Genomic DNA, 25,970 nt, shown 5'->3' with positions numbered 1-25,970 from the left:
AGATTGTAAGCCCTTTAGGTAAGGGCTTTCTGCTGTTGTGTGTTTGTACAGTAGCTGGCACAATGAGGTCCTACATTTGATTGGTGTCTGTTGGCACTACTGTATTCTCTGAATTATAATTTGAATTACAGTGGTTGGAAGTAAGATTTCACTTTCAATCATAAAGTCAAAACTGAACAGATGTCAGTAATATTCATTTCCAACAACTGACAAGTCACAGGTTTCCACAAAGCTCCTTAATGAGCTATTAAAATGTTTACTGTGATCGTCTGCTCCTGAAAACAGTAGCAGTGTAACTTGCACTGCTATTAACAGTGTGTTAGACAAAGGTGTGCTCAGAGCTTAAATTAGTTCTGACCATTCACACAACATAAATTATATCTTGTAGGCCTGGCTGGGCATTAGTAACCTGACATAAATAAGACCTCATTTCTTAGTGGGCATGATTGGGAAGGTGACTGGAAGGTTGAGTTGTAAAAAGGGACTTAATAAGAAGTGTGTTGAGTCAGGATGTCTGTGCTAGCTAAGATAAGCAAGAACACCTTGGTATTAGGGTCAATGGACAAGATATACCTGGAATGTAAAGATCAGGTTATACGTGAACAACACATGCTGTTCAGGGTTTGGTTCCTGAAAAGTAACCAAGCCAATCATGAAGTGTATGATGCAATGTATAGTGAAGCATGCATGTGTGTTAGTGCTAGCTAATTAGTGCTAACTTTGGATGTGTGGTATGCCCTACGCTTACCCTCTATGCTTTGAGTCTGATCAACTCAGCATAGCTTTGCTGTATGCCAAATAAAGGAACCTGAGGGACAAGCTTGGAGTCAAACTGAGTTTTTGGGGAACTGGGTGGAAGAGGTCTCAGGAGAACCCCAGCATGTCTGCATTTATGGCAGTATGTCGAGTACGGATGCTGCATACCCCCTAGCACTGGTGTAAACACTAGTGTAAATAGTAAGGCGCTGCTTAGGTGAATAAATAGTTGACAGAACCTTAGGGGTATATACCTTATCTACTCTCTACATATTCAAGCAGTGCCTCCCTCATCTAGACTGCTGTTTTTAGCAGTGTAGTGTCCTGCTTTTGGAGCGTTTCCTGACTGCAGTGAAAGACTCCAGCAACAGGGAAAGACTACCAGAGCCTTTCCCCGCTGCCTACCCACATCAGAGCCTTTCACTACCGCATGTAGCTACGCGCCACAGTGTGGACGCAGCCTGCTTTTTATTGCAGCTACACCTACTCTACATGCCGCTGCGACCAGTGTAGACAAAGGCATAGTAGCGAAAAGATATCGGAATCTGACAGTCAGGGGAATGTTTGAAGATGTAATTGTCCATGAACTGAAGAGCTCTCTGACTAGGGTTATATGTCCATGTTGTTGACTTAGCCAACAAGTGGGATGTAGAGTGGATTTATGATGACTGAGCAGTGCTACCACTATGCTATTTCCACTCATGTGTGTTCCTACTGCAGCTTCACTGCATTCAGTGTTGTGAATGGCTGCAGCACTTCAGAAATAGTGGCATTCTTAAATTATACTGTATATTGGGAGTTTAATGACTGTAGTGCTCTGAGACTGTTCTTAAAGGTTACAAGAGAGAAAGGGGAACATCAGAAATAGCTGGTCAGGAACCTTATATGTGCTAGAGGAGACTAAAAGCTTACTGAAGAAAATTTGTGGAGGATGGTGTTTCTTTTAATTGAATTCAGCGATCTTTGGATAAAGCCCTAAGAGAGCAAAAGCCTGACTGATAAATATTAGATGAGGGCAAAAATGCCGTGTTTAAAAATAGGTGAGATGAGACTATGCATGAAAGTTCTGGGAAGAGAAAATAGATCTCAAAGAAGCAAACTAGTTACAGGACCTTCTTAAATAAGGAACTGTTTCCCACATATCAAGTTGTATAGCACAGGATTACAAAAAAGGAGTGGCAGTTAATTTGAAAATTGAGGGAAATCGAAAAAAGGAAATTAGGGATGCAGTTTATGGAGGACAAAACCTCTGGTATGGGTGCCAGTAAAGGTGTTTAAAGGTAGACATTTCTGGTAGTGAAACGTTTATCATGCTATCTAGTCACCTTAAAGAACTGAGGTAAGAGCCATAGTGTTCGAAATTGAGAAGGGTTATTAAGGTAGCACTGATGCACACCCAGAATACAGGATGTAGGTCCTCGCTTGTCCCTGCCCCCACCTGTGTGACCTCGCACATGGTGTATGTGAGATCACACTGCACAGAGGATGCTGTTTTGCGTACAGAGTGATGCTGGTGGTAGCAGAGTGACGCACTCTGCAAAATGGCATCATCCATATGTGATACTGCCACCCTTGGGGGGCCACGTGGGGGGTGTGGGCTCAGATGGGCTGGGTGAGCAGAGTGCAGGGGATGCCCGGATCCCATTGTGGTTGAGCTGAGCAGCTCCAGGGGAAGGGTTGCAGTGGTTCCGAGCTCTGGAGGGTGGGGGATGGGGAGTGGGTATCTAGGGGGTGGGAGAGAGTTGCAGGGGATGGGGAAGGGGGTGAGGACTCATGGGGAGGGTAGTGGGGAGTGGATGTGGAGTGTCCCCTGATCAGAATTAATTTCTTTTTACTCTGTTAGAATGTGTTTCTCCTAACTAGACTAGATTCACTGGGGGCACTCTAGCTCCTACGCAACATTTGGACAATCAAAAACCATTGTAAGCCTGGTCTGATCAGCCACTTAATTTGGGTTTATGGAGTGGTCCAAAATAGCTGGAGCATAGCAGTGAATTTTGCCCCATATGGGGTAGGATTAAACCCCATCCAAGTAGTTTGTGTATCTTAGAGGTAATTAGAAGATGTTACAGACATTAGTGAGGGCTGTTTTTTAATCTAAAGTAACGTTTCTGTGGTATAGAAGTAGACATACAGTAAGTGTCTGACTTGTGTAGTGATGGACTAGGTATCATGATCTTTGAGAAAACCTGAGGAGTTAATGGTTGGTTGGTTGCCATTGGTTGCATTTGATGCCCACACACATGATTCACGAATGCCAAGCAAGTGCCATTTGTGCTCAAATTGCAAGTTTTTCTATGGGCAAAACTGTGGGTTAAGGTACAAATATTTTGGGCTTGATTCCACATTTCAACACTCCCCTTTTACAGCCATTAATTTAGTTTCAGTAGAGTTACACCAATTTGGTACTGGAGTAACACAGTCATAGAATTATCGGACTGGAAGAGACCTTGATAGGTCATCTAGTCCAGTCCCATGCACTGAGGCAGGATTAAGTATTATCTAGCCTACACCATCCCTGAAGGTGTTTCTCTTAACCTGTCCTTAAAAACCTCCAATGACAGAGATTCCACAAGCTCCGTAGATCATTTGTTCCAGTGCTTAACTGCCCTTACATTAGGAAGTTTTTGCTCATGTCTAACCTAAATCTCCCTGTCTGAAATTTGAGTCCATTACTTCTTGTCCTGTCCTCAATGGTTAAGGAGAACAGTTTATCACCCTCTTCTTTATAATGTTTTATGTACTTGAAGATTGTTTTCTTGGTTTTTTTTTCCCTCCAGACTAGATGAACCCATTTTTTTTTTCAATCTTTCCTTGTAGGTTAAATTTGCTAGACCTCCAATCATCTTTTTGCTCTCCTCTGGACTTTCTCCAAATTGTCCAGATCTTTCCCAAAGTGTAGTGCCCAGAACTGGACACAGTACTCCTGTTGAGGCCTTATCAGTGCTGAGTAGAGTGGAAGAATTATTTCTCATGTCTTGCTTACAATAATCCTGCTAATATATCCCAGAATGATGTTTGCTTTTTTTGCAGCAGTATTACATTGTTGACTCATATTTAGTTAGTGATCCACTATAGCTGCCAGTTTCTTTTTTGCAGTATTCCTCCTAGGCAGTCATTTCCCATTTTGTATTTGTGCAATTGATTGTTCCTTCCTAAGTGTAGTACTTTGCATTTGCCCTTATTGATTTCATCCTATTTATTTCAGACCATTTCTCCAGTTTGTCAAATCATTTTGAATTCTAATTCTGTCCTCCAAAGCATTTGCAACCCCTCCCATCTTGGTATCGTCTGCAAACTTTATAAGTGTACTCTCTATGCCATTATCCAAATCATTTATGAAGATATTGAATAGAACTGGACCCTGGACAGATCTGTGCAGGATCCCACTCGATATGCCCTTCCAGCTCGATTGTGAATAATTGATAATTATTCTCTGAGTATGCTTTTCAAACCAATTTTGCATCCACTTCATAGTAGGTTCATCTAGGCTATATTTCTCTAGTTTGTTTATGAGACGATCATGTGAGACAGTATCAAAATCCATATGGTAACTCAAGATCTTGGGTATTTTGACTAACTGTGTGTGTTTTAGATGTGCCTTACTACTTCTTAAAGTTGATATATAAAAGCTGAATTACCTGTGTTTTATGTTAATACAATATGTGTATTTAGCAGTAATGTGGGAACTCATAATTGGTTTTGTGCAGATTTTCAATTAGATAAAATTTACTGGTAAAATGTTAAGTTTTGAATATGGGTACTGTATCTTATGGCGACATCACACACAAGATAGTCTCCGAAATCCATCTCACATGTGACAGGTTTACAATTTTGAACTAATTTCTGCAGGGCTCCTGCACTATAAAATTTAGCACTACATCACTGCCAGTGAGCATTTTGTATAAATGTGTAAATAGCCTGCACATTGTGTATTATCGATATGTTCTGATTTTCCAAGATGGTAAAGCTAAGGAAAATTTTAGATTTTGGATTTGGGAGTGGGACCCCTAACCTAGTCTTGCCTCAGGGTCCTCTGCCACCTTGCTTTGCCTATGTGGAAGTTTGCAGGGAGAAGTCTTCTGCCAGTAGTACAAATCTGCTAGTGAAAGGTGGCAATAGCCAGGGAGGAGTCAGGGGAGTTAGCTAGTATATTTTTAAACACAGAAGTGAGTAATGGCCAGGTGGTATTGACTGAACTAGTTATTTGATTGCTAAAGGAGATTGAAAGAGAACAATGATTCCTATCAGAAATTGACAGAAATATGAGAATGATCTTCCAGTGAGATGAAACTGCCAATAGAGTTCTCCCTTTTCCGCGTAAAGGGAACTATTTTCCCTTCTTTCCTCCCAACACCTATCCACCTGTGTCTGATACAGAGCACATATCTCAAACAAGTACAAATAATTTTGGAATATTATGGGGGAACTGGTAGCGACCCCCATATTTAGGTGACCTAACATTTAATTATAACAGATTCTAGTGACTTTTTTTTTTTTAAAAGAAGATTGAACACTTTGATTTGTTTTTAGCTGGCTTCTGAAATTTGGCAGGAGCAAAACCCTCTGGCTGCAGAAGTGTCTTTATCTCATGAAATTCCAGAGTTAAATTATTGAAAGCAAGTGACAGAATGGAAATAGCGATTTGTCAGGAGAATTTTGGCAGCATACCAAACTAATACCTGAACATTCTGAAGAGCCATGTCCATACTGCAAAACACTGTATTGGGAACATCTATAGTGATGAGGTGGGAGAGGGGGATGGAGCTAGGACAGGCTCCCCTCCTCCTATGGGCAACATAGGAGGCAGGAGTCACCCATTTCCTGGGAGTGTGCTGAGGAAGAAAGCCAATTGGGCTCCCCTTTGCTCTCTGGATATAGTACATGGTGACAGTAACCTATTTCTCTTTGAAGATTATGAATAGTTGTATTTGCCCATAGTTGTTACCACATAGCACTTTATAAGCAAGCACATTCATTTTTAAGGTGAAAGCGATACAAAGAAAATATATGAAGAACAATAAAAGAACCTATACGCATACTAATGAGCTTACCAGAGATCACACCCTAACTCCAACAAGGGTTATGGTGGCAGTCAGTCGTCCTAACCCCACAAAAGAATTTTTCTGTGGTCTCCAGTTCATAGCAGCTTAGCTCAGAACTAGCCCCCAAATGACTAGTTTAGTTTTTCCTTTACAGTAACTCCTCACTTAGTCGTCCCGGTTAACGTTGTTTCATTGTTACGTTGCTGATCAGTTAGAGAACATGCTCATTTAAAGTTGCGCACTGCTCCCTTATAACATTGTTTGGCGCCGCCTGCTTTGTCCACTGCTTGCAGAAAGAGCAGCCCGTTGGAGCTAGCTGGTGGGGGCTTGAAACCAGGGTGGACCAGCAGCCCCCCCCCTTCAGCTCCCTGCTCCCCTACGTTCCCTGTGTGGCAGCAGCCCAGCGGACTATCAATTGCCAGATGGTTCAGTTGTCCCTTCCTCCACTGCCATGTGCTGCTCCTGCCCTCTGCCTTGGAGCCTCCTGCTTGCTGTGCAAGGGGAGGGGGGAAGAGGGTGCTAATGTCAGGGTGTCCCCCTCCCCCTGCTCCTGGCCCCCGCTCCTTTACCCCATCTCCACAGGGTGGGTGGGGGACGACATGACAGGATGTAGGGAGCTTGCTGGCAACAGCTGCTGTCTCAATTTGCTGATCTACTTAAAAGGGCAGTGTACTTAGAGTGGGGTTAGCGTACTTAAAGGGGCAATACCCATGTCTCTCTCACACACACGGTGTGTGTCTGTCTCTCTCTGTCATGCTGTCTCCTCTCCCTTCATTCCTGCTGCCTTGTAGAGTGTGAGGGGCCCAGCCGAGTGCCAATTCATCCTTTAGCAGTAAGGCATTCCATGGGAAATATCACACCCTCTTCCACCCTCTGATTTCACCACTTCAACCAAGCTTCACAATCATCATTGCTGTGTACAGTATTAAATTGTTTGTTAAAAACTTATACTATGTGTGTGTGTATGTATGTATAGTGTCTTTTGTCTGGCGAAAAAAATTTCCCTGGAACCTAAAGCCCTCCGCCCCCAATTTACATTAATTTTTATGGGGAAATTGGATTTGCTTAACGTCGTTTTGCTTAAAGTAGCATTTTTCAGGAACATAACTACAATGTTAAGCTGTATACAGCTTGGGCCTACAATCTTGAGGCTGCAGGAACAGGTATTGAGCAGACAATGGTCCCCTCCTCAGGGTGTAACTTGAAAAGGCTGTGGTTTTGCATAATTGGAAGTGGGGAAATTTGCATTCAGATTCCCCAGGCAAACCACCTGACGCTGTCCCAAAAGTCCATGCTCATCTGGCACATTGTTCTATATAGTCCTTTGAAGGTCCCCACATGCAATCCCAGCCCACAATAATTCATAAACCAATACAGTGAACACGAAAGATACTTAAATTTATTTCAGTAAGGTCTCCCAAGGATATTGCAGGAAATTACCATATCTGTTACAGATAGCATGACTGATTTATAGAAATGAATCCTTCCTCCTGGAAACTACTGCATTTGGGAGTCTATTTTACAACCCTGTAAAATATGTAGACCTGTTGAAGCTGATGCAGGATTAAGCCCTTTGTTTTGACTCTCCTAATGGTGTAGGTCTTGAGGCTTCATATTCATGCCATTTCTACAGATGGAGAAGTAGTGCTGAATTAAACACACCGCCACACATTTAAATGCTGACAGTGTGCAGAGTAGTGTACAAGATACAAATATAAAAACAATCCTTGCCCCAGAGATCTTAGTCTAAAAGTCCTCTCCATAAGTGTTGTCCTGTCGTCGTTTGCTAGCCCTAAATTGTTTCTAAATACGTTAACACAGACCTTTCTTTACCTGTTGGTGGTCATGTTCCCTGAAATATGTTGACACTCTTTTTAAGCCTGTGGGGATATTGTGTGCTGTAAAGCTCACCACAAGTCATGTTAGTTTTCAGATTATTGAGCAGGAAATTTCTCTTGTAGCTTATGTGTTTTACAGAAAACCAAACAAATTGAAATTCTGGTAAACTGCTCTTAATCATTAGGGTTGAGCTTTATCAGAGTGTTTACCTTTCTGTGAGGGAATGCTCCAATGAAGAGGTGTGCTCAGTCCCTCTGCCTGTTTCTCTCTCTCTTCCTTTCTCTCACAACATTTTGTTATTATGATTATTTAGTTATTTACATTCGGGTAGCTCTCAACAGTTTGCTAGGCAAACGCGTAAGACAGCACTGGTCACAAAGATCTTACCTTCTGAAAGATAAGTGATAGAGGTGGAGAAAGGGGATAAAGCAGAGTAATGTAGTGGTTGACAAACACACACATTGGAACTACCAATGTATATGTCTGCAGTAAACAAAATGACCTCCAGCTGCCCTCCTACTCAACTATTAACTAGCTAACATTTTTGTAGGCTTCATGGAAGAAACAGGTCTCTATTATTATGTGAGCTGTCACTTACACTACTGTGTCATTGCTAGGTGGATGGGGAAATCTTTTGTTAATTTCTTTTTAATTTATAATTTATCGTGTGTGTGAAATATGCTGATTGACAGCAATAGCGAATGAAATTTTCTCTCCATGACCAGATTGCCATAGCATAGGCACTAGCAGTATGTGTTTCTCCATGTTATGTCTTTGGTCTGATTACATGGACTGTCTCTAGTGATTAGATTCCATGTCCATTCAATCACTGGCCTTTCTGCTGAGGCTGGTAGTCCCAATGTGATGATTGACTGAAAAATCAGTCTTTCTCTTAGCAGTGTTACTTTGCAAATAATGGGAATAATAATTTATTAGAAGTTGTAAACTAGACAAGATTTCTCCTCTGTTTTTATTCTCTTCATTTTTATAGTATTTTAATATCTTAATTTTTGGTGAGCCACTTTTGGGCTGCAAGAGGTATTGGTGTACTCTACTCAACTGAATCAAAGTCTAAAAATATAGCTGTTAAATCAGATATGCTGGGTTTACGTCTGGAAAGCATCTTCTGGAACACACATCAGCTCTGCTCTACATTTAGACATTAGAGACCTAGACGTAATGTAATAGAAGCATCTGAGCAATTTTTATGATTTAGCTTTTACACAAGTTAATATCTGTTATTTAAACTGTGTTCCGTCAGTTATTTGCCACTTCATAATTGCATCAGTAATCTTTACTCACGACATTTCATGTACACGGTGCTTAGTATGAGTTGTGGAATTCTGTTACACGCACTCTCTGTAAATTTTAAGTGAAGAGATGAGGGTATCATTAAAGACTAGGCAAGCGTGACATTTTATTAGTTCTGCTGTAGAGAAGGCAGCTGTGTCTTGCACATTCATTGATTCTTGATGTGTAAGTGTCTGTGGATTAGTTGAAGTCTATGTCTGATAGAAAATGAATTTGATTCTAAACGGAAGGCACTCTGATTATATATTACTATCTAGTAGGGTAGAGTACGCTCTAGTTTAACTCATAGAGAATATGCTGGTTGTTTAAAAAATGTCTCAATAGACTTAAGATCAGAAGCATTTCTCTCATTTCTAGAACACTGATTTTAAGGTAGTGACAGACAGCCTGACATCCTCAAAATGTTTGAATATTAACTGAAGAAAATTCATAACTTTTTGTCAATACCTGTAAAGCTAAATTAATTTACAGTGTGACATTTTGTAATAGCCATTGTCGGTTTGTCTTCCCCGCAATCGTAATCTATGTAACACAACATTTCCAGTTTTGTGCTACTGGAAAACGGAAGGGAGCATCTGTTCAACTTTCCAGGTTAGTTAAAATGCCTTTCACGCTCAGTTTTTGTAACCTTCACACTGTGCAGTGTTCGTTTTATTTCTTGCATGTTGTGTATGTTTAATAGTTTTAACAAGGCAATCATGAACTTCTTGATAAAAACCAGAGTAGAGCAGTGACAGGGTGTGTAAACGCCATATGGACGAGGAAGGAGTTCCTGTGTGCTAAGGTAGCCCCGCCCCCTCGGTTCCTGCCAATCGTGCATGGTAGGAAGGAGGACTTTAAAAGGGGGAATCTGCAGTCAGCAAAGGGGAAGCCTTAAGAAGGGAGCAGCTTCTGAAGCAGTGGAAGGAATCCCCCACCTCTGAGAGAGAGAGACACCCCTAGCTCTGCAAGGTGTCCATCAGGGCAGGGATAGACTGATTTGGCTAGGTGGCTGGAAGCACTCCAGTAAAGCTGCTACACAGGCACTCCTGAAGAAAGGTGGTGCCATTGACCTTTTCTCTTCTTGTTGACCTCGGGAAGGGCTTGGTCTCCGAGTTTGAACAAAAGCTTTTCCCCACCCATAAACAAAGTCAGAAGGCCTGCAAGGGTGGGGCCCACTGCAAGGACTAGGTGGCTGGGGCCTGAAGTGGGCTGACTCTGTAGTGGTAATTGGACATGGCAAGGGAACCCAAACCTCTAGAGAGGTGCCCCAGAGAGACACTTTTACAAGTCCCTTTAAAATAGGGACGCTAGTTAAAATGGAAAACATTTTTATATAGCGAAAAAGAAAAGAGATGTCTTTCATAATGTGAACTTTGATTTAGTGCGAAATGTCAAAGGTAGTAAAATTTGTAGGTTGTTTTCACTCCCCCAATCCAGTTTTTCTACCTTATGCTGTGTGTAAACTGATCTCTCTTAATTTTGCTAATTGATATCTTATGGTTAAAATGAAAACCTACTGGGCAGTAACATATATGGTCTCTTATAAAGAATTTGTCTCACGGAGACGCCTACCCACAACCCACCAGTTCTCGGGGTGTGCTGGGATTCCTACTAGGACGCTGTCTTTGGACCCTGCTTACAGGCTTCGCCTTACCTACTCAACGGCAATATGAATTTCATTAAATTGAAACCACACTGCTTCTTTTATCCTCACTCATGGCCGTTCAATAAAACAAAAATCTTCCTCTATGGACCACAGAGCTTCCTGAGTGAGTCTTGGGAGTGACGACTATGTTTCACTTCCCCAGCCCCCGGCCTGCCGTGCAAAGCAAGGAGTCTCACCTGCACACATCTCCATAGGCTGTTTGGGGGCTTCTGCCCTTGTGCTGCCTCCTCTGTTGCTTATTGTTCTGAGAAGGGAGGAGGGGAATAAAAATGTGAAAATTCTTGACCATGTCACACCTAGGGTTTACCAATCATGAAATTGACTAATCTTGTTAATTTCACTTTGCTGCTATTTAGGAAATCTAAACAGTGGAGGCACTGGGAGCTGTGTGTTGACTCAGAAAGATAGAACTAGGGGTTCATATTTGGAAGGTTTTCTTCACAAGCATAAAGCTATATGTTTAAAATAAAAACATAAATTTTGCAGAAATTGAAGATTTAAAGGCTGTAACTTGAAAAAGTTTCCTAGTGCACTGGCCATTAGCAAGTAGATGTCTAAAGCTCTGGTTTTAAACAAACGTGTGTGAGCTAATTGTGAGATTTTTTTGTAGTGGCTATTTTATCAAGCTTATTCTGACAGTACTCTGGAGGCTGCTTATATGTTGAACCAGCAGAACAAGAAAACATATCCCATTAACCATTTTCTTTTGGCTGTTGTCCTGTGCAAACCTGGGAGCATGTCTGATGGTTATCAGAATAAGCTGGACACACAACAGTCACGCACTTATACATTCGCAGACCTTCCTGGTACTCCTTCCTCTACCCTGTGGTGTTTTTCTTAGCGTGCCTGTTCATATTTCTGTCTGGTAGTAATTTTGTTTTGTTCTTTCACTAGAAATTAGATTGTTCCATTTTATTAAGTTGTCAGTGCTGATTGTTCTTTTGAACGTGTATTCATCTTTTAATGCTTTTTGTTGCATAAAGAGAGAGAAATCCAGGATCTTGAAACAGCATGTTGCCATCAAAGAAAAATCAGCATTGGGTAAAAACTTTAGTCACAGAGATGGCTGAGTAGAATTTTTAACTTATCTCCCTTGTTAAGATAGCCTTTGACATTTGAATATTATTTTTTGTGTTATGGTAGCATCTAGGACAGGGGTGGGCAAACTATGGCCCGCAGGCTGGATCCGGCCCATGAGCCATTTTAAGTCGGCCTAGGAGCTCCTGCCGGGGACCAGGGTTGGGGGCCGCACCATGCGGCTCGGCCCTGCTCCGGATCCTATGCACACCATTGGCGTCCTCCAGCATTTCAATAGGAGCTGTAGGGGCGGTGCCAGCGGACAGGGCAGCCTCCACGTAGGCGCCTCCACGTAGGAGCCACAGAAGGGACATGCCACTGCTTCCGGGAGCCGCTTGAGTTAAGCGCTGCTCGGAGCCTGCACCCCTGAGCCTCTCCGCATGCCCCAACCCTCTACCCCAGCCCTGATCCCCCTCCTGCTTTCCAAACCCCTCTATCCCAGCCCAGAGCATCCTCTTGCACCCCCAGCCAGAACCTGCACCCCTTCCCGCACCCCAGCCCTGATCGCCCTCCCACTCTCTGAACCCCTCAGTCACAGCCCAGAGCATCCTGCTACACCCTAAACTCCTCATCCCCAGACTCACCCCCTTCTGCACCCCAACCCCAATTTTGTGAGCATTCATGGCCTGCCATACAATTTCTATTTTGCCCACCCTGATCTAGGAACACACATCAAGGATCAGGGTCCCATTGTGCTAGTCCCTGTACAGTCAAGTTACAAAAGAGGCAGTCCCTAACTCGAGGAGCTCACAATCCACCTTCAGAAGAAGGATTCTACAGATGGATGAAACTGTAGGGGTGGGTTGAAAGGAGAAGGTAAAAATAAAATAAAAGCTTAGCAGAAAAGCTGAAGTAGCTATTTGCCTAACCAATGCCAGATGGATGTAGTAAAGACCAAGAAGTAGATTTAAGGTGGGACTTAAAAGAAAGACAGCTTTATGAATTTTTGAGGGGCAGTTTTTCCCATGCTTGGGGGATAATTCAGAGGTGCTTGGGACAGAAGTAGACAAGCAGGCTGGTGTCATTGACGGAGCAAAGGTGAGATTTCACAGCATTTTCAGCTGGTATATCTGAGTAAAGGATTTATATGTATGCTGGTATCTGGGGGTTAGATGTGCAGCATAAAAAAATGCACAAATTGTACTAGATACAGATACAGTAACTTCACAGGGAGGAGTCAGAAGATGGCACATAGGCTAAAAAAAAATAATCAGAACATTCAAAATGAAAATGAGATACATAATAGCAGAGAGATGACAGAGGTACAAAATCACTAGATATCATTAAGAAAGTGAGACATGGGGTGAAAAGAAAAATAATTAAATAGAGAAAAGGTGAATGATTTTTTTCACTTTATCATTTCAAGGTAAATCTTTCAATAATAAGTATTGAAACAAGGTCAGTATATCCTAGTACTGTGACAAGCAGCAAAAAGAAACTTGAACCTTACGAAATACGGAAAGACATTTAAAAATAACAAACCCAAAGCTCACCAACCTTGGAATTTGATTTAGCAATATGAAGTAAAATTTAAATCTGAAGAAATTTTTCATAGCTTGATTTGTGCGATTTCCAAAGAGATTATGAGTATTTATACTTTATAATCTAAGTATTAACTTTAGTCTACTAGCAAGAGTAAATATCTCCTTGTCAGTATCAAATTGAATGTCAACAAAGAGAAGATTAGTATTGCTAATTTATGGCTAGACACTATATTGATATTATTCAAAATCTTTCAAATTGAGGCATTAGGAAGATACGTCTTCGTCTAACTGATCTGCTATGTGAAGAGATGATTCTTAGTTTTATTGTAAAAATATATTTTTACATCTTTACAGAAGCAACATTTGAATAGAAACAAAATTGAAGCCTTGAAATCAAAGAACACTCTACTTGTAAAAGTACTTAATTTCTTTCTTTTATATCTTGAAATGTCAGGTCTTTTTAATTCAAAACAAAAATTTTATATATGTATATATAAAATTTGAAATGTGCATAATAGATTTTGCTGAGAAAACTCTTAATGGGAATACAGCAAGGTCCACACTGCAAGGTGATGGATGGGACTCTGGCTCAGACCCACCCTCTCCTGCATTGTCCTCAGGCCCAGGTTATGAGGGCTTACTAGCCCTGGTCAGACAGATTTGTATGTGGACAGAAGGGGAGTTTGGGCTCGAGACTGAGCCGAGGCTTACATTTTAGTGTAGACATACTCTTAAAATTGAAAAAAAGTGTCCAAGCAATCTGAAGAGGAATCAGAATCACATTACCCACCCAGATGGAGGGGAGGACCCCAGCAGATATAGGAAAAACCTGTAAAGAAAATACTGCAGGTCTAAAAAGGTGGGGGGAAATTCCTGACCAAGTAGCAGCTTTGTCCACTATCTTCAGAGGTATTAAGGCTAGAATGGGTTAATTTAAGGAAAGATTTACATTAGTGGAGCAGAGGGTAAGTGATCTTTGAGGACTGACAACCAACCAGAATGACTTCAAGGGCTCTCTGTTAAATAGGTGGTCTAGAAGATAGAATGTATAGATTAACTGTAGAGATGTGTATCAGAGGGGTAGCCGTATTAGTCTGTATCTACAAAAACAGCGAGGAGTCCGGTGGCACCTTAAAGACGAACAGATTAATTTGGATATAAGCTTTCGTGGGTAAAAAACCCACTTCTTCAGATGCATCCGAAGAAGTGGGTTTTTTTACCCACTAAAACTTATGCCCAAATAAATCTGTTAGTCATTAAGGTGCCACCGGACTCCTCGTTGTTTTTGTAGAGATATGGTTGATTTGGGCTGCTAGTGGGAAAAGGAAACAATATGTTCACATTAATTTTCTTGTTACTAAGATCTTTGCACCCAAAGGAAAAGCACATTGGACTTGAGATCATAGAATATCAGGTTTGGAAGGGACCTCAGGAGGTCATCTAGTCCAACCGCAGGCTCAAAGCAGGCCCAATCCCCAATTTTTGCCCCAGATCCCTAATGCCCCCCTCAAGGATTGTACTCACAACCCTGGGTTTAGCAGGCCAATGCTCAAACCACTGAGCTATTCCGAGACAGAGCATATCCTAGGAAAATTGCTCCAGGGTGAAGGGGTATTTTAGTAGTTTTTTGTAATGAGCTCTGAGATAGGCCAGAGTGATGGGTTCAGTACTTGTAAGGACAGCCATGTAATGCACTTCTCTGACGTTGAAGTAGGGAAACCTCATAGAAGAATACAGTTGTTATGAAGAATCGGGAAGAAAAAAGCACAATGGCACTATCCAGCTAAACTGAGCACACTATCCAAAAGGAAAATTTGGATTCCTTAACATACCGCAAGAGGCAGTGGAAGCCAATTCCTGGATTCTCTTGTATATCCCGAACAGCATGAGATACAATCTGTTCTATGATAGGATGAGAGGGAGAAAAAGGATACAGCTGATAAAAGTCTAACAGGAACTGTGAGCAGATTATTTGCTAGAGAAAAGCAGTAACAGTTCCTGCTGATGGGGTTAGTCTAAAGACAGGAACAAGAGAAAATTTGAATGGTAGAGAAATGAAATCAATTGGTGAATCCTAGATAAAATCTCATGATACAATTATATTTATTATTTATAATGGAAGGCTTTGTGTATCCTATGCTTGAGGTTTTAGAGGGAATGAAAGAGATTGTCAGCTCTGGCTAGCCAGCTAAACCTAATCTTTAGTATGCAGTGTTGTTATAACCATCAGGATATTAGAGAGACAGGGTGGGTGAGACAATATCTTTTATTGGACAAATGTCTGTTGGTGAGAGAGACAATCTTTTGAGCATATACAGAGCTCTTCTTTAGGTCTGGGAAACTTGCTTAGGGCAAGTCTACACTACAAAATTAAGTCAACATAAGTTACGACAACGTACAGCCACCACAGTAATTAAATCAGATTTGCCTGTCTGCACTTTTGTTGACAGTGCGCGTCCTCACCGTGAGTGCTTTCACCCATTTAATTGTCATTTGGGGGGGGGCACTGACAGCCTCCTGAGGCAGTGGGGCTCTGGCTGTCCCTCTGTGGGGGGTTATTAGGGTTGCCAATTTTAGTTGGACGTATTGCTGGGGGTTTCATCACATGACATAATCTTTAATTAAAGATTATTCTTTAATTCCTGAAGACTCCAGGACAGTTTTTGAGGGCTAGCAATCCTAAGGTTATTAGTAGGTTATAGATTGTTGTAATAAGCCATAAATCCAGTGTCTCTATTCAGTCCATGATTTTTAGTGTCAGGCAAAGTTATGACGCTAAAAATCATGGATTGAATAGAGACACTGGATTTATGGCTTATTACAACAATCTGTAACCCACTAACTACCTCCCTCCCCTGCTTCCTTCTCTCCCTGTGACTGGAGGGGTGTTAACGGGCCACTTCACCTTGAATTTCCCTTGAAATATGTGTTAACTGCTTATGCTAAACAATTTGTTCCACCTTATATTTAGCTGTGACACCCTGAGGCCTGCTCTATGCTACTGGAGCTCAAACTTTTTCAGTCACACCTCCCCCTCCCAGTAATGGAATCTGTCTACACACCCCTCTATTACTGCACAGCCAAGGCTTCCTCAGCAGCAGAGCTAGGGCTGAAGGCAGAGCTGGGGGTGGAGCTGGGCTGGAGGTGCAGCAGGGGAAGGAGTGGACCTGTGGCTGGGGTCGGAGCTGGGCTGGGGTGGGGGGTGGAGGGAGAGTGAGGGCAGAGCTTGGCCTGGAGGCAGAGCGGGACTGGGGGATGAATAAAGTTGAAAGCGGAGCAATTTACATCAACCTAACTCTGTAAGGATTTACACTACAATGTTGCTCCCCACCCCCGATGTGAGTCACCCACTGCACTGAACTAATAACTCTACCTCAGCCTGGAGCCCTGTCACTTGGGCTGAGAGCCCAGTGCTGACAGCTGGGCTCCAGGCTGTCAGCCACGGGCAGTGGGTCTCTGGACTGTCAGTGCTCCACAGTGACCCACACTGTCAATTAAATCAGTGGTAGCACCCCACCGACAGAAGGAGCATAGTGTGGCTATGAAAAATCAATGTTATTACTGTGGTGGCTGTACGTCGACGTAAATTAAATCAGCTTAATGTTGTAGTGTAGACTTGCCCTGAGTAAGTTTCCCAGACCTGAAGAAGAGCTCTGTGTAAACTCAAAAGCTTGTCTCTTTCACTAACAGAAGTTGGTCCAATAAAATATATTACCTCACCCACCTTTTCTCTCTGATCTTCAGTAATAGAGATTGGCATTCCAAGGACAAAAGAGTTTTCTCAATCATATAAAATGTGTTAACTTTTAAACATAAGCACCACTTTAAGAAATATATTAAAGGTTATGTAGACCACTAATTGTAGTAAACTGAATCTTCAAAGAATGATGCAACTTTTAGAAAATGAAAATCTAGAGGCAAAAGGTACCTAGATGTCAGAAATAATGAGTAGCTCTTAAATAGGGCGGGGGTGAGAGGGGGAGACAGAAATGATGTGGGAACAAGATAATTCTGAATTGTTTTCCTGTAATACAAAAATGTTTAATAATCTACTAACAAAATTCTAAACTATTTGGAGTGTAAGTATTGCTTTCCTGCAAGACGTACATGCAGAAGGAATATCTAGATTTCAGAGGATGGCTAAAAAAGTGGCTTACAAAGTTTAGTCTTTAAAAAACGAACAGTGGGCGTGCATTGGTGTTGCACACTGAGGTACAAGCAGTGCATCCTAGTGGTTGGAACAGGAATATTGCCTAGTGGTCTGAGAAGAATCAGAGGGCAGAACCAGAGGAGGGGTCAAGGAACAAGCCAATGGTTGGAGCCAGGAGTTCAGAGGAAGGTAGGGACTAGGTTTGGAGCAGGAGCAGGCATTGTTTGGAGCAAGGGCTGGTATAGGAAGCATGTCTGGCATAAGCATGGAACACATTGAACAGCCACTGTGCTGCTGTTGCGACAAGCCTTAAGTGGTGATCTGTTGGCCCTTCTGTCCACAGTCACTTAGTGAGGGCTTATTGGGTCCAGCTAGTTGCTAGGCAACCGAGACAAGTCAATTGAGTTCTTCACAATGGGTGGAGAAAGAATTGAAATGATTTTTTTTAATATAATTAAAATGTGATTTTTGCTCCTGGAGGAACAGGGGTGGCTTTAGATAAAGAAGGGAGGCATAATGGTGTGAGGCCTATTGCATAAACAGAAAGTAACTCTTATATGCCCCCAATGTACAAATAACTTGCATAAATGGATGAATTCATCTTAATTGCTTGAGTACTGCAAGAAAGTTTCACTTATGATTTGAAAGTAACACTTCAGTGTTTATATCCATAACTTCCAATGCCTTTCACAAGGCTTAAAAATCAAATTGGATTAAAGTCTGGGAATTGAAAAATGGAATAAAGTTTGGTACAGACTTAAGTTTCTAAATGTGATTCTTGAGTATAATTTGGCCTATTTTATGTACTCAGAATTGTTTAGATGTTAGTAAAACCGCCCAATACTAAGTTTAACTTTAGCCATCCATCAAATGTTCATTCTTTCTTGCTGAGCCAGGCATTCTAGTTTAAAGTCTGACTGTCCCCAGTACTTTATGGAGAAGCAATCGTTCTTACACAAAAATATAAGTGGCAACAACTGAAATGGAACATAACTTTGAGATTAAAATCTGTATCCTTACCAGTTAACATCGAGTGCTACAGTATGTAAAAAGGTAATTGATATTTTTTACATTGTTCATAAAACTTGCTTTCACTCTGATGATGCAAAACTCCAAAGGGAGCGTTAGCTGATCGATGGACCCTGTCTCATCAACTTGCACATGTGAGAAGATATTTGCTACAAAATATATGATGTACTGACTTCTCACAAAGTGTGGAGTATAATGGGAATTGCTTCGAACCTCCTCAAACCGATGAGTAGTGACTCGCTCCCAATGCATCATCTCTCCCCCAAAGTGGATGGCATTACTATGAGACAAGCAATGGTGAGGGTGGAGGGGGACCCTCTGTAGCCATTCTTGCCATCATAATTGCATCTTGATCAAATCAGTTTTTCCATCTGTTGAATCCACAGCCCTGATCTTTCAGTGAGCCTTGGGTACACACATGTCCTTCCCTGTTGTGGCCTGTTCAGAGTTCATAGCAGACTTAGGATCTGAATTTGTATACTTCACAGATGTGATTTTTTTTTCCTTTTAGGTTCAATACAAGAACAAAATTATTAAACTTTTAAAAATATTTGTCATATATGTTGTGGTTTTGTCCCTACCATTTTTATTGGTATGCTATTGATTTCCTGTTCTGTTGGGTTTATTGATGTTTCAATCAAATGAAGAAAATAATCTAACTGTAGTTCTTATCAGTAATGTATTAATTTGAAGATAGTAACAGCGTAACTTTTCAGTTCAGACACTTATATGTGCAGGCATATATAGCTCTTCAGCATTATACTTTCTAATGTGAAGACTAGCAGTGAGAAGGATTCAGTAAACTGTGTCAAGTGCTTTGCCTCTCCCTCACTATTTGTCACTGAATAAACAAGGAAAGGAAGGAAGGAATAAACAAGGGGAAATAGGTTACTTTTTATAATGAATCAACCATTCCCAGTCTCTATTCAAGCCTAAGTTAATTGTATCCAATTTGCAAATTAATTCCAATTCAGCAGTCTCTCGTTGGAGTCTGTTTTCCAAGTTTTTTTGTTGAAGGATAGTCACTCTGAGATCAGAAATCGAGTGACCAGAGAGATTGAAGTGTTCTCTGGCTGGTTTATGAATGTTATAATTCTTGACATCTGACTTGTGTCCATTTATTCTTTTACGTAGAGACTGTCCAGTTTGCCCAATGTACATGGCAGAGGGGCATTGCTGGCACATGATGGCATATATCACATTGGTAGATGTGCAGGTGAACGAGCCTCTGATAGTGTGGCTGATGTTATTAGGCCCTGTGATGGTGTCCCCTGAATAGATATGTGGGCGCAGTTGGCAACGGGCTTTGTTGCAAGGATAGGTTCCTGGGTTAGTGGTTCTGTTGTGTGGTATGTGGTTGCTGGTGAGTATTTGCTTCAGGTTGGGGGACTGTCTGTAGGCAAGGACTGGCTTATCTCCCAAGATTTGTGAGAGTGTTGGGTCATCCTTCAGGATAGGTTGTAGATCCTTGATAATGCGTTGGAGGGGTTTTAGTTGGGGGCTGAAGGTGATGGCTAGTGGCGTTCTGTTATTTTCTTTGTTGGGCCTTTTTGCGAATACAGACTAACACGGCTGTTACTCTGAAATCTGTGATAAAGTATATGAACTAATGAACGATCTGAGAAGGTAGATCAGGAGCTCCTGTTGTCTGCATCTCATAACATAAGAACAATGTGCCATTCAATAAAACTGAAATATGGAAAATTCAAAACTAATAAACCCACATTTAGATCTTGGAACTCTTTGCTACAAGATGTAACTGCGGCCAAGATTTTAGCAAGATTCAAAGAGAAAATGGACATTTGTATGGATTGCAAGAATAGAATTATTATTAACTATTATAACAAACATTTTGGAAGGGATATTAAACCTCAGGCATCAAGCTTTAAAACGATCCCCAACTATTATCATAAAGCATTCATAAAACACAGATTATTCCACATCATCATACCTGCACCATTCCAATTATGCATCTGGGGTGAAATATTGGCTCCCATTGACTTCATTGGAGAAAGGATTTTTCCACGTGGCGCTGGCCACTGTCAGAGACAGAATACTGAATTGGACAGAACACAGGTCTGATCCAATATACAATTCGCAAGCGGCCTTCATTTCACTGTAAGTTATTTAATATAAGTTAAAGGTAAATGATAAAAATAAAAACATTGTATTGTTGTGATATAAATAGTTGGATTTAGTTGGCGAATAGATTACCTTTCATGTAAAGAGGAGGAAGGTTTCTCCAACCAAAATGGCAGTTAAGAAGAGTTAGCTTTATTGTTGTATTCGAAGGCTCTGATAAACTAACTTGTTATATTTAATGGGATTAAAATGGCCTGAGCCATCCAATAGCTCTCTTAGTGATTGTTTTGGTTTTTTTACTTGCAGCAATTAAAGCTCAACCAGAATCTCTACTTTTCTTGCATTATTTCAGTTCATATTACTGAATGGGGGGTGATTTAAAAATAAATTGATTTGGTGTTTTATGGAGTCAGTACATTATATATCAACTTACCTACACACACGGATTATCTATTTAGCTTAACAAAGAAAAGGCTAGGTCTGTAAATACCTACATGCGGAACAAATATTTCAGTCTAGCCGAGAAAGTCTGACACAATCCAGTGGCTGGAAGTTGAGCTAGACAAATTCAGACTGGAAATAAGGTGTAAATTTTTAACAGTGAGAGTAATTAACCATTGGAACAGTTTGCCAAGGGCTTTGGTGGATTCTCCATCACTGGCAATAGTAGATCAGTATTAGGGTTTTTTTCTAAAAGTTATGCTCTAGGAATTGTTTTGGGTAAGTTCTGTGGCCTGTGCAATAGAGGAGGTAGGAGTACATGATCACAGTGGTCCCTTCTGGCCTTTAAAATTATGACAGTGTTTGTCCTTGATAGGAAAAGAATCAAGCCTCAGTTCTTTTGAGTGTTTTTGAATCCCCAAGTAGGCAATTGGTGATGTTCTTGTATCCTCTACTTTTATAAGGAACCTGATTTTCAGTATGGCAGATGCTGCATCTATGAAGTGTAATTGATTGGTTAGGTTCTGGACATAGCATAAGTCTTGTATACCGGTTTATTCTTGCCTCCTTTTCTTTCTAGGGTCCTATAAACCTATATAAACATAGTAAAAGTAAGAGGAAAAGTACTGGAATCTGTCATACAGTCTGTTCCCATCCCCAAACGTATTCAATTCTAAGCTTATGGTACAAAGTGACAAAACCAAGCCAATTCAGATTTAAAAGCAAACTGCCCTCATTTTACTCAGTGAAGAACTTTCAAAAGTTCGTAGGAAAATCAGATTCATGCCACACAAACTTCAAAATTACTTTTTAATTAATATTGATATGTCTGATCTTCCTTTTGGTAACTACCAAATGCTGTAAAGTAACAATGCGTTGGAATTTCATTTCTGAATTGGTCAGATTGCTGCTGCTATTCATTAAGTATTCACCACCAGGCTTGTTTGCGATTATATGCAGGAATAACTAATAGTCATTATTGTAGAAGGAGGAAGAAGCAACTGTGCAGTCAGAAGAACTTTATTGTAAAGTATTAAAATAAAATGTTTCTTGTTTTAAAGAGTAAGTAATTAATATGAATGATTTGTTTGCTCTTAGGAATTCTTCAATGGGTGAAGCTGATAGACAACTTTGATGGCGAGTATGACTATATCACCAATGAGGGAACAGTGTTCACTTTCAAGACAAATCGCCATGCTCCAAATTATCGATTAATCAATATTGACTTCAGTGATTCAGATGAATCCAAATGGAAAGTGCTTGTCCCTGAGCAGCAGAGAGACGTTCTAGGTAAGACTATAAACCAAGTGAAAGATGTCCTGTTTTGTTTTTTTCCAAGTGAAGTCAGTCTGCTAGTTATTGAAAAGGGCTGGTCTCTTAGACCCCCTTTTTTTCTTTCTTTTTTCCTATTTACATTTGTAGGGATTCTTTTGAGTTGAAAGATAACTTTGGTTAAGGCACCAGACTGAGACTTGAGAGATCTAGGTTCAGTTTCTACACTTGTCACAGACTTCCTGTGTGACCTTGCTCAAATTGCTTGTCTCTTTGTGCCTCACTTCACCATCTATAAAATGAGGCTAATACTATCCCCATTTCATGGGACTTTGTGGAGATTGATTTAACATTTGTCAGGCACTCAGATATGTTAACTGGGGCCCTGTAAGCAGACAAAAATAAGAGCTAGCCTAGCAGTGGTACAGTACACTACAAACCAGGGGATCAGATTTTGAGAGTCAGGTTTGATCTGACATTCTTGAGATGTCAGGAATTGGGAGTGCTGAGAGGCAAGGCAAGATTTGATGGCATGAAAGAGGTGGGTAGAGTATTTGATTTTTTTGAATTTTGTTTTTTAAGGAAAAGTCAAAGCAGGACCTTCTGACTTTCAATTAATTAAAATAAAGATGCAATACAGTAAATTCCTGAACTTTGCACTAACTCAGGAGTTTTTTTAAAAATGCACTCATTTGGGGGAATTCTTAGTGTTTATGTGCCTGAATTAATTGTAGAAAAGCCTATCCTGATGCATCTTTGTCCCAGTGTTTCAAAGATGCATTTAATACATCTAGGTGCTCCATGCTCCCTACAGTACATTGTATAATTATACCTGACTAGCATAATAATGGCTGTTTGAAAACTACACATTTGTTTACCAGTTTTTTGTTCAAATCCCCTCACTGATTCTGTGTAGATTTTCCTGTGCATAGCTTTTTACATTGGTGATGAAATAATAGAGTCCTGTATACTCACAAAGTGACTGCTGTATCCCAGCTAACACAGCCTCCGCTCTCTTCTCTTCCAACTCACTGTTAGATCGCTTCTTCCATGACACCCAGAAGCTGTGAGTTCATGAGAATAATTTTTTAAGAACTCTGTGGATGATTCCCTCCTTTGGATTTCCCAGTGTATCCAGCAGTCTCTGGGCCTAGCCCTACCCTGGCTTCTGTGTGCCACAAAAGGGGCTGTAAAGCTGCTTTAAATTGGCAGCTGAGAAATTCTCCAGCATGAGGAATCCTTAACTGGCATAGAACCACCTTAGCCAGCTCTACACCACCATTTTCTATCTCTATCCCTGGTACAGGGATTATTGGGGGGTGGGGGAGAATGGAGCATGACTGGACTATGCTATTCCAAGTTATGCTCAAAGTCAAATTTGGCTGTCACAAGGTTTTAGGGTTGCAAAGGTGGCAAACACAGTTTGGTCATACTCGAATATTGAGACCTCTAGGTCTCTATTTTAGATTGTAAGCGCTCTGATGCAGGGACCTCCTTCATCTTTTACTTGTGCAGGGCGGAGTACGTTGTCAGTGCTATATGTGTGATAAATAATAGAACTGACAAATTATATTCCATTCTGGTCATCTGCTAACTGTTCATCAATCTCTGAAGTTATATTTAAGTCATAGGTAACAGCAATGTAAAATATGGGTTTGAGTTAAATATATAGCTAAAAGTCTGAAGGTGCCAAAATGCTATGGATCTTGGCATTAATAAATTTTGTTATTACTTTTCTGAAATGAAAATCCTGTGCTCTACCTTGATTTTTAATTTTAGCACATGAGGGGTTATTTCTCAGCAGATTTCTGCTTCAGCTTTTCCATTCTATAGGCAAAGTCAAATTGAGTATGTGTGTATAGTCATATAATAATTTTTTTAATGCATCAGAAACCTCTTTAAGGGATTATATTTGGCAACCTTGACTATTCAAATGGAACTAGGACTTCATTTAGATAACCAAAGGTTCAGGTAAATGGGAGTACTGAGGGCAGTGCCATTAGAGACTGAAAAATTGCTCAAACACTTCAACCCAAACATCAGTGGACATATTTGACCTGCATTGAACTGAAAGTTTTGGGTGAGTGTGGGCTGGATAATCAAAATTTCACTACATACAGAGCAGCAATACACAAAATATACAATGTCCAGAGCGGAGCTCCAGTAAATATTTTCAGTTCCCCTGGAGTTTTTCTAGCATGTTGGGAGTGTAGGAGGCTCCAAGAAATACTCTGAGAATTTAATCTCTGCATGTACTCTATCTATATTTAGCTTTATAGAGATAGCTATGTAAAGTAATTGTTACAATGGGTGAGTGGCTTCATGAGATAATGGGAATTAAATATATATTAAAGCCAACACTAAAATGAAATAATCTAAAACAGTTTGTTTATATATGATGGCACCTGTAAATTAAAGGGCTGTATTCCTCTGTGCAAAAGGAACCATGAGTGCTTGTAACAATCTTGAGACATAGCTCTGAATAAAAGAAAATAACACTAGATTGCAGCTGATGAAACTATAATCCTTCATTCCTAAAGAGCAAGATATTGTAGTGAAGAAAGACCAGCTTGCCATTATGTCATATTGCTTTAATCCTTCCAAGATTTGGTTTGGAAAGACACAATTGTAGCAGAAGGCAGTTAATAATTTATTGCCGTGAAAGCCTTAGAGTCAAGTGAATTTGATATAAAGATGACATGGTAATGAAACACCTCCTACAAAAGCTATGAATATAAGAATTCAAAGGTTAAATGAGTATTTGCTGCTTAGAGAGACAAGCTGGGTGAGGCAATATCTTTTATTAGGCCAACTTCTGTTGGTGAGAGAGACAAGCTTTCGAGACACACAGCTCTTCTTCTGGTCTGGGAAAGGGCCACAGCAAAATCAAGGTGACCAGATTATTTAGCATAAGTAGTTAGCACATGTTTTAAAAAGAAAAGGAGGACTTGTGGCACCTTAGAGACTAACCAATTTATTTGAGCATAAGCTTTCGTGAGCTATAGCTCACGAAAGCTTATGCTCAAATAAATTGGTTAGTCTCTAAGGTGCCACAAGTCCTCCTTTTCTTTTTGTGAATACAGACTAACATGGCTGCTACTCTGAAACCTGTCACTTATTGTAAGGGACCATTCAAGGTAGAGTGGCCTGTTAACACCTCTGCAGCCGTAGAACATAAAGAGGGGTTTAGTGGGTTACAGATTGTTGTAATAAGCCATAAATCCAGTGTCTCTGTTCAGTCCATGAATTTTAGTGTCTAGAAGAGTAATGAATTTAATTTACCAGGCTTGTCTTTTGAGAGTGTTGTGCAGGTTTCCTTTGACGATGAGGGTTGATAGGTCAGATGTAGTGTGACCGCTTAGTGAAAAGTAATAGGTAATAGGGTGTTTCTGTCTTTTTTCATTTTCCTGCGTGAGTTCATTCAAGAGCATAGGTATTGCCTTGTTTCACCCACATAGTTGTTGTTGGGGCATTTAGTGCACTGGATGAGGTACACCACATATTGTGGTAGGCAAATGTAGGATCCATGGATCTTGAAAGGTGTGTTGTGGGGCTGGGGGGATGGCTGATCATTGTAGCAGTGAAGATATGTGGTTTTGCATTTGTTGTTCTGTCAGGGTGTTGCTTTGGGTTGGTTTGTCCAGACTCCTGGTCTGTGGGGCGCTTGCTTCCGATTATGAGCTTTGAGAGGTTGTGGGGGGTCTGCTTGTCCAATTGGTTGTATATAATAATGATTATGTACCCAGATATAATTAACAGTATTGGAAATCACTTCGCAAACACTTTGGCAACTGATGCTCAAAGTCACAAATGTTTTTCTTGCTTGGAATGGAATA

At 40.7% G+C, this 25,970-nt stretch overlaps 1 protein-coding gene across 1 annotated transcript in view; it reads left to right on the top strand.

Annotated features, from left to right (window-relative positions):
- Positions 1–25,970, top strand: part of PREP (prolyl endopeptidase) — a 166,648-nt gene that overhangs the window by 63,839 nt on the left and 76,839 nt on the right. The window contains exon 8 of the mRNA XM_074948177.1: positions 21,961–22,152. Within this exon, the coding sequence (XP_074804278.1) occupies positions 21,961–22,152 (192 nt within the window). The remainder of the gene's footprint in view (positions 1–21,960; positions 22,153–25,970) is intronic.

The sequence above is a fragment of the Natator depressus genome, chromosome 3 (genome assembly GCF_965152275.1).
Source record: "Natator depressus isolate rNatDep1 chromosome 3, rNatDep2.hap1, whole genome shotgun sequence".
Classification (NCBI taxonomy): domain Eukaryota; kingdom Metazoa; phylum Chordata; order Testudines; family Cheloniidae; genus Natator; species Natator depressus.
The sequence above is the reverse complement of the archived record's forward strand: the minus strand, read 5'-3'. Positions and strand labels throughout refer to the sequence as shown.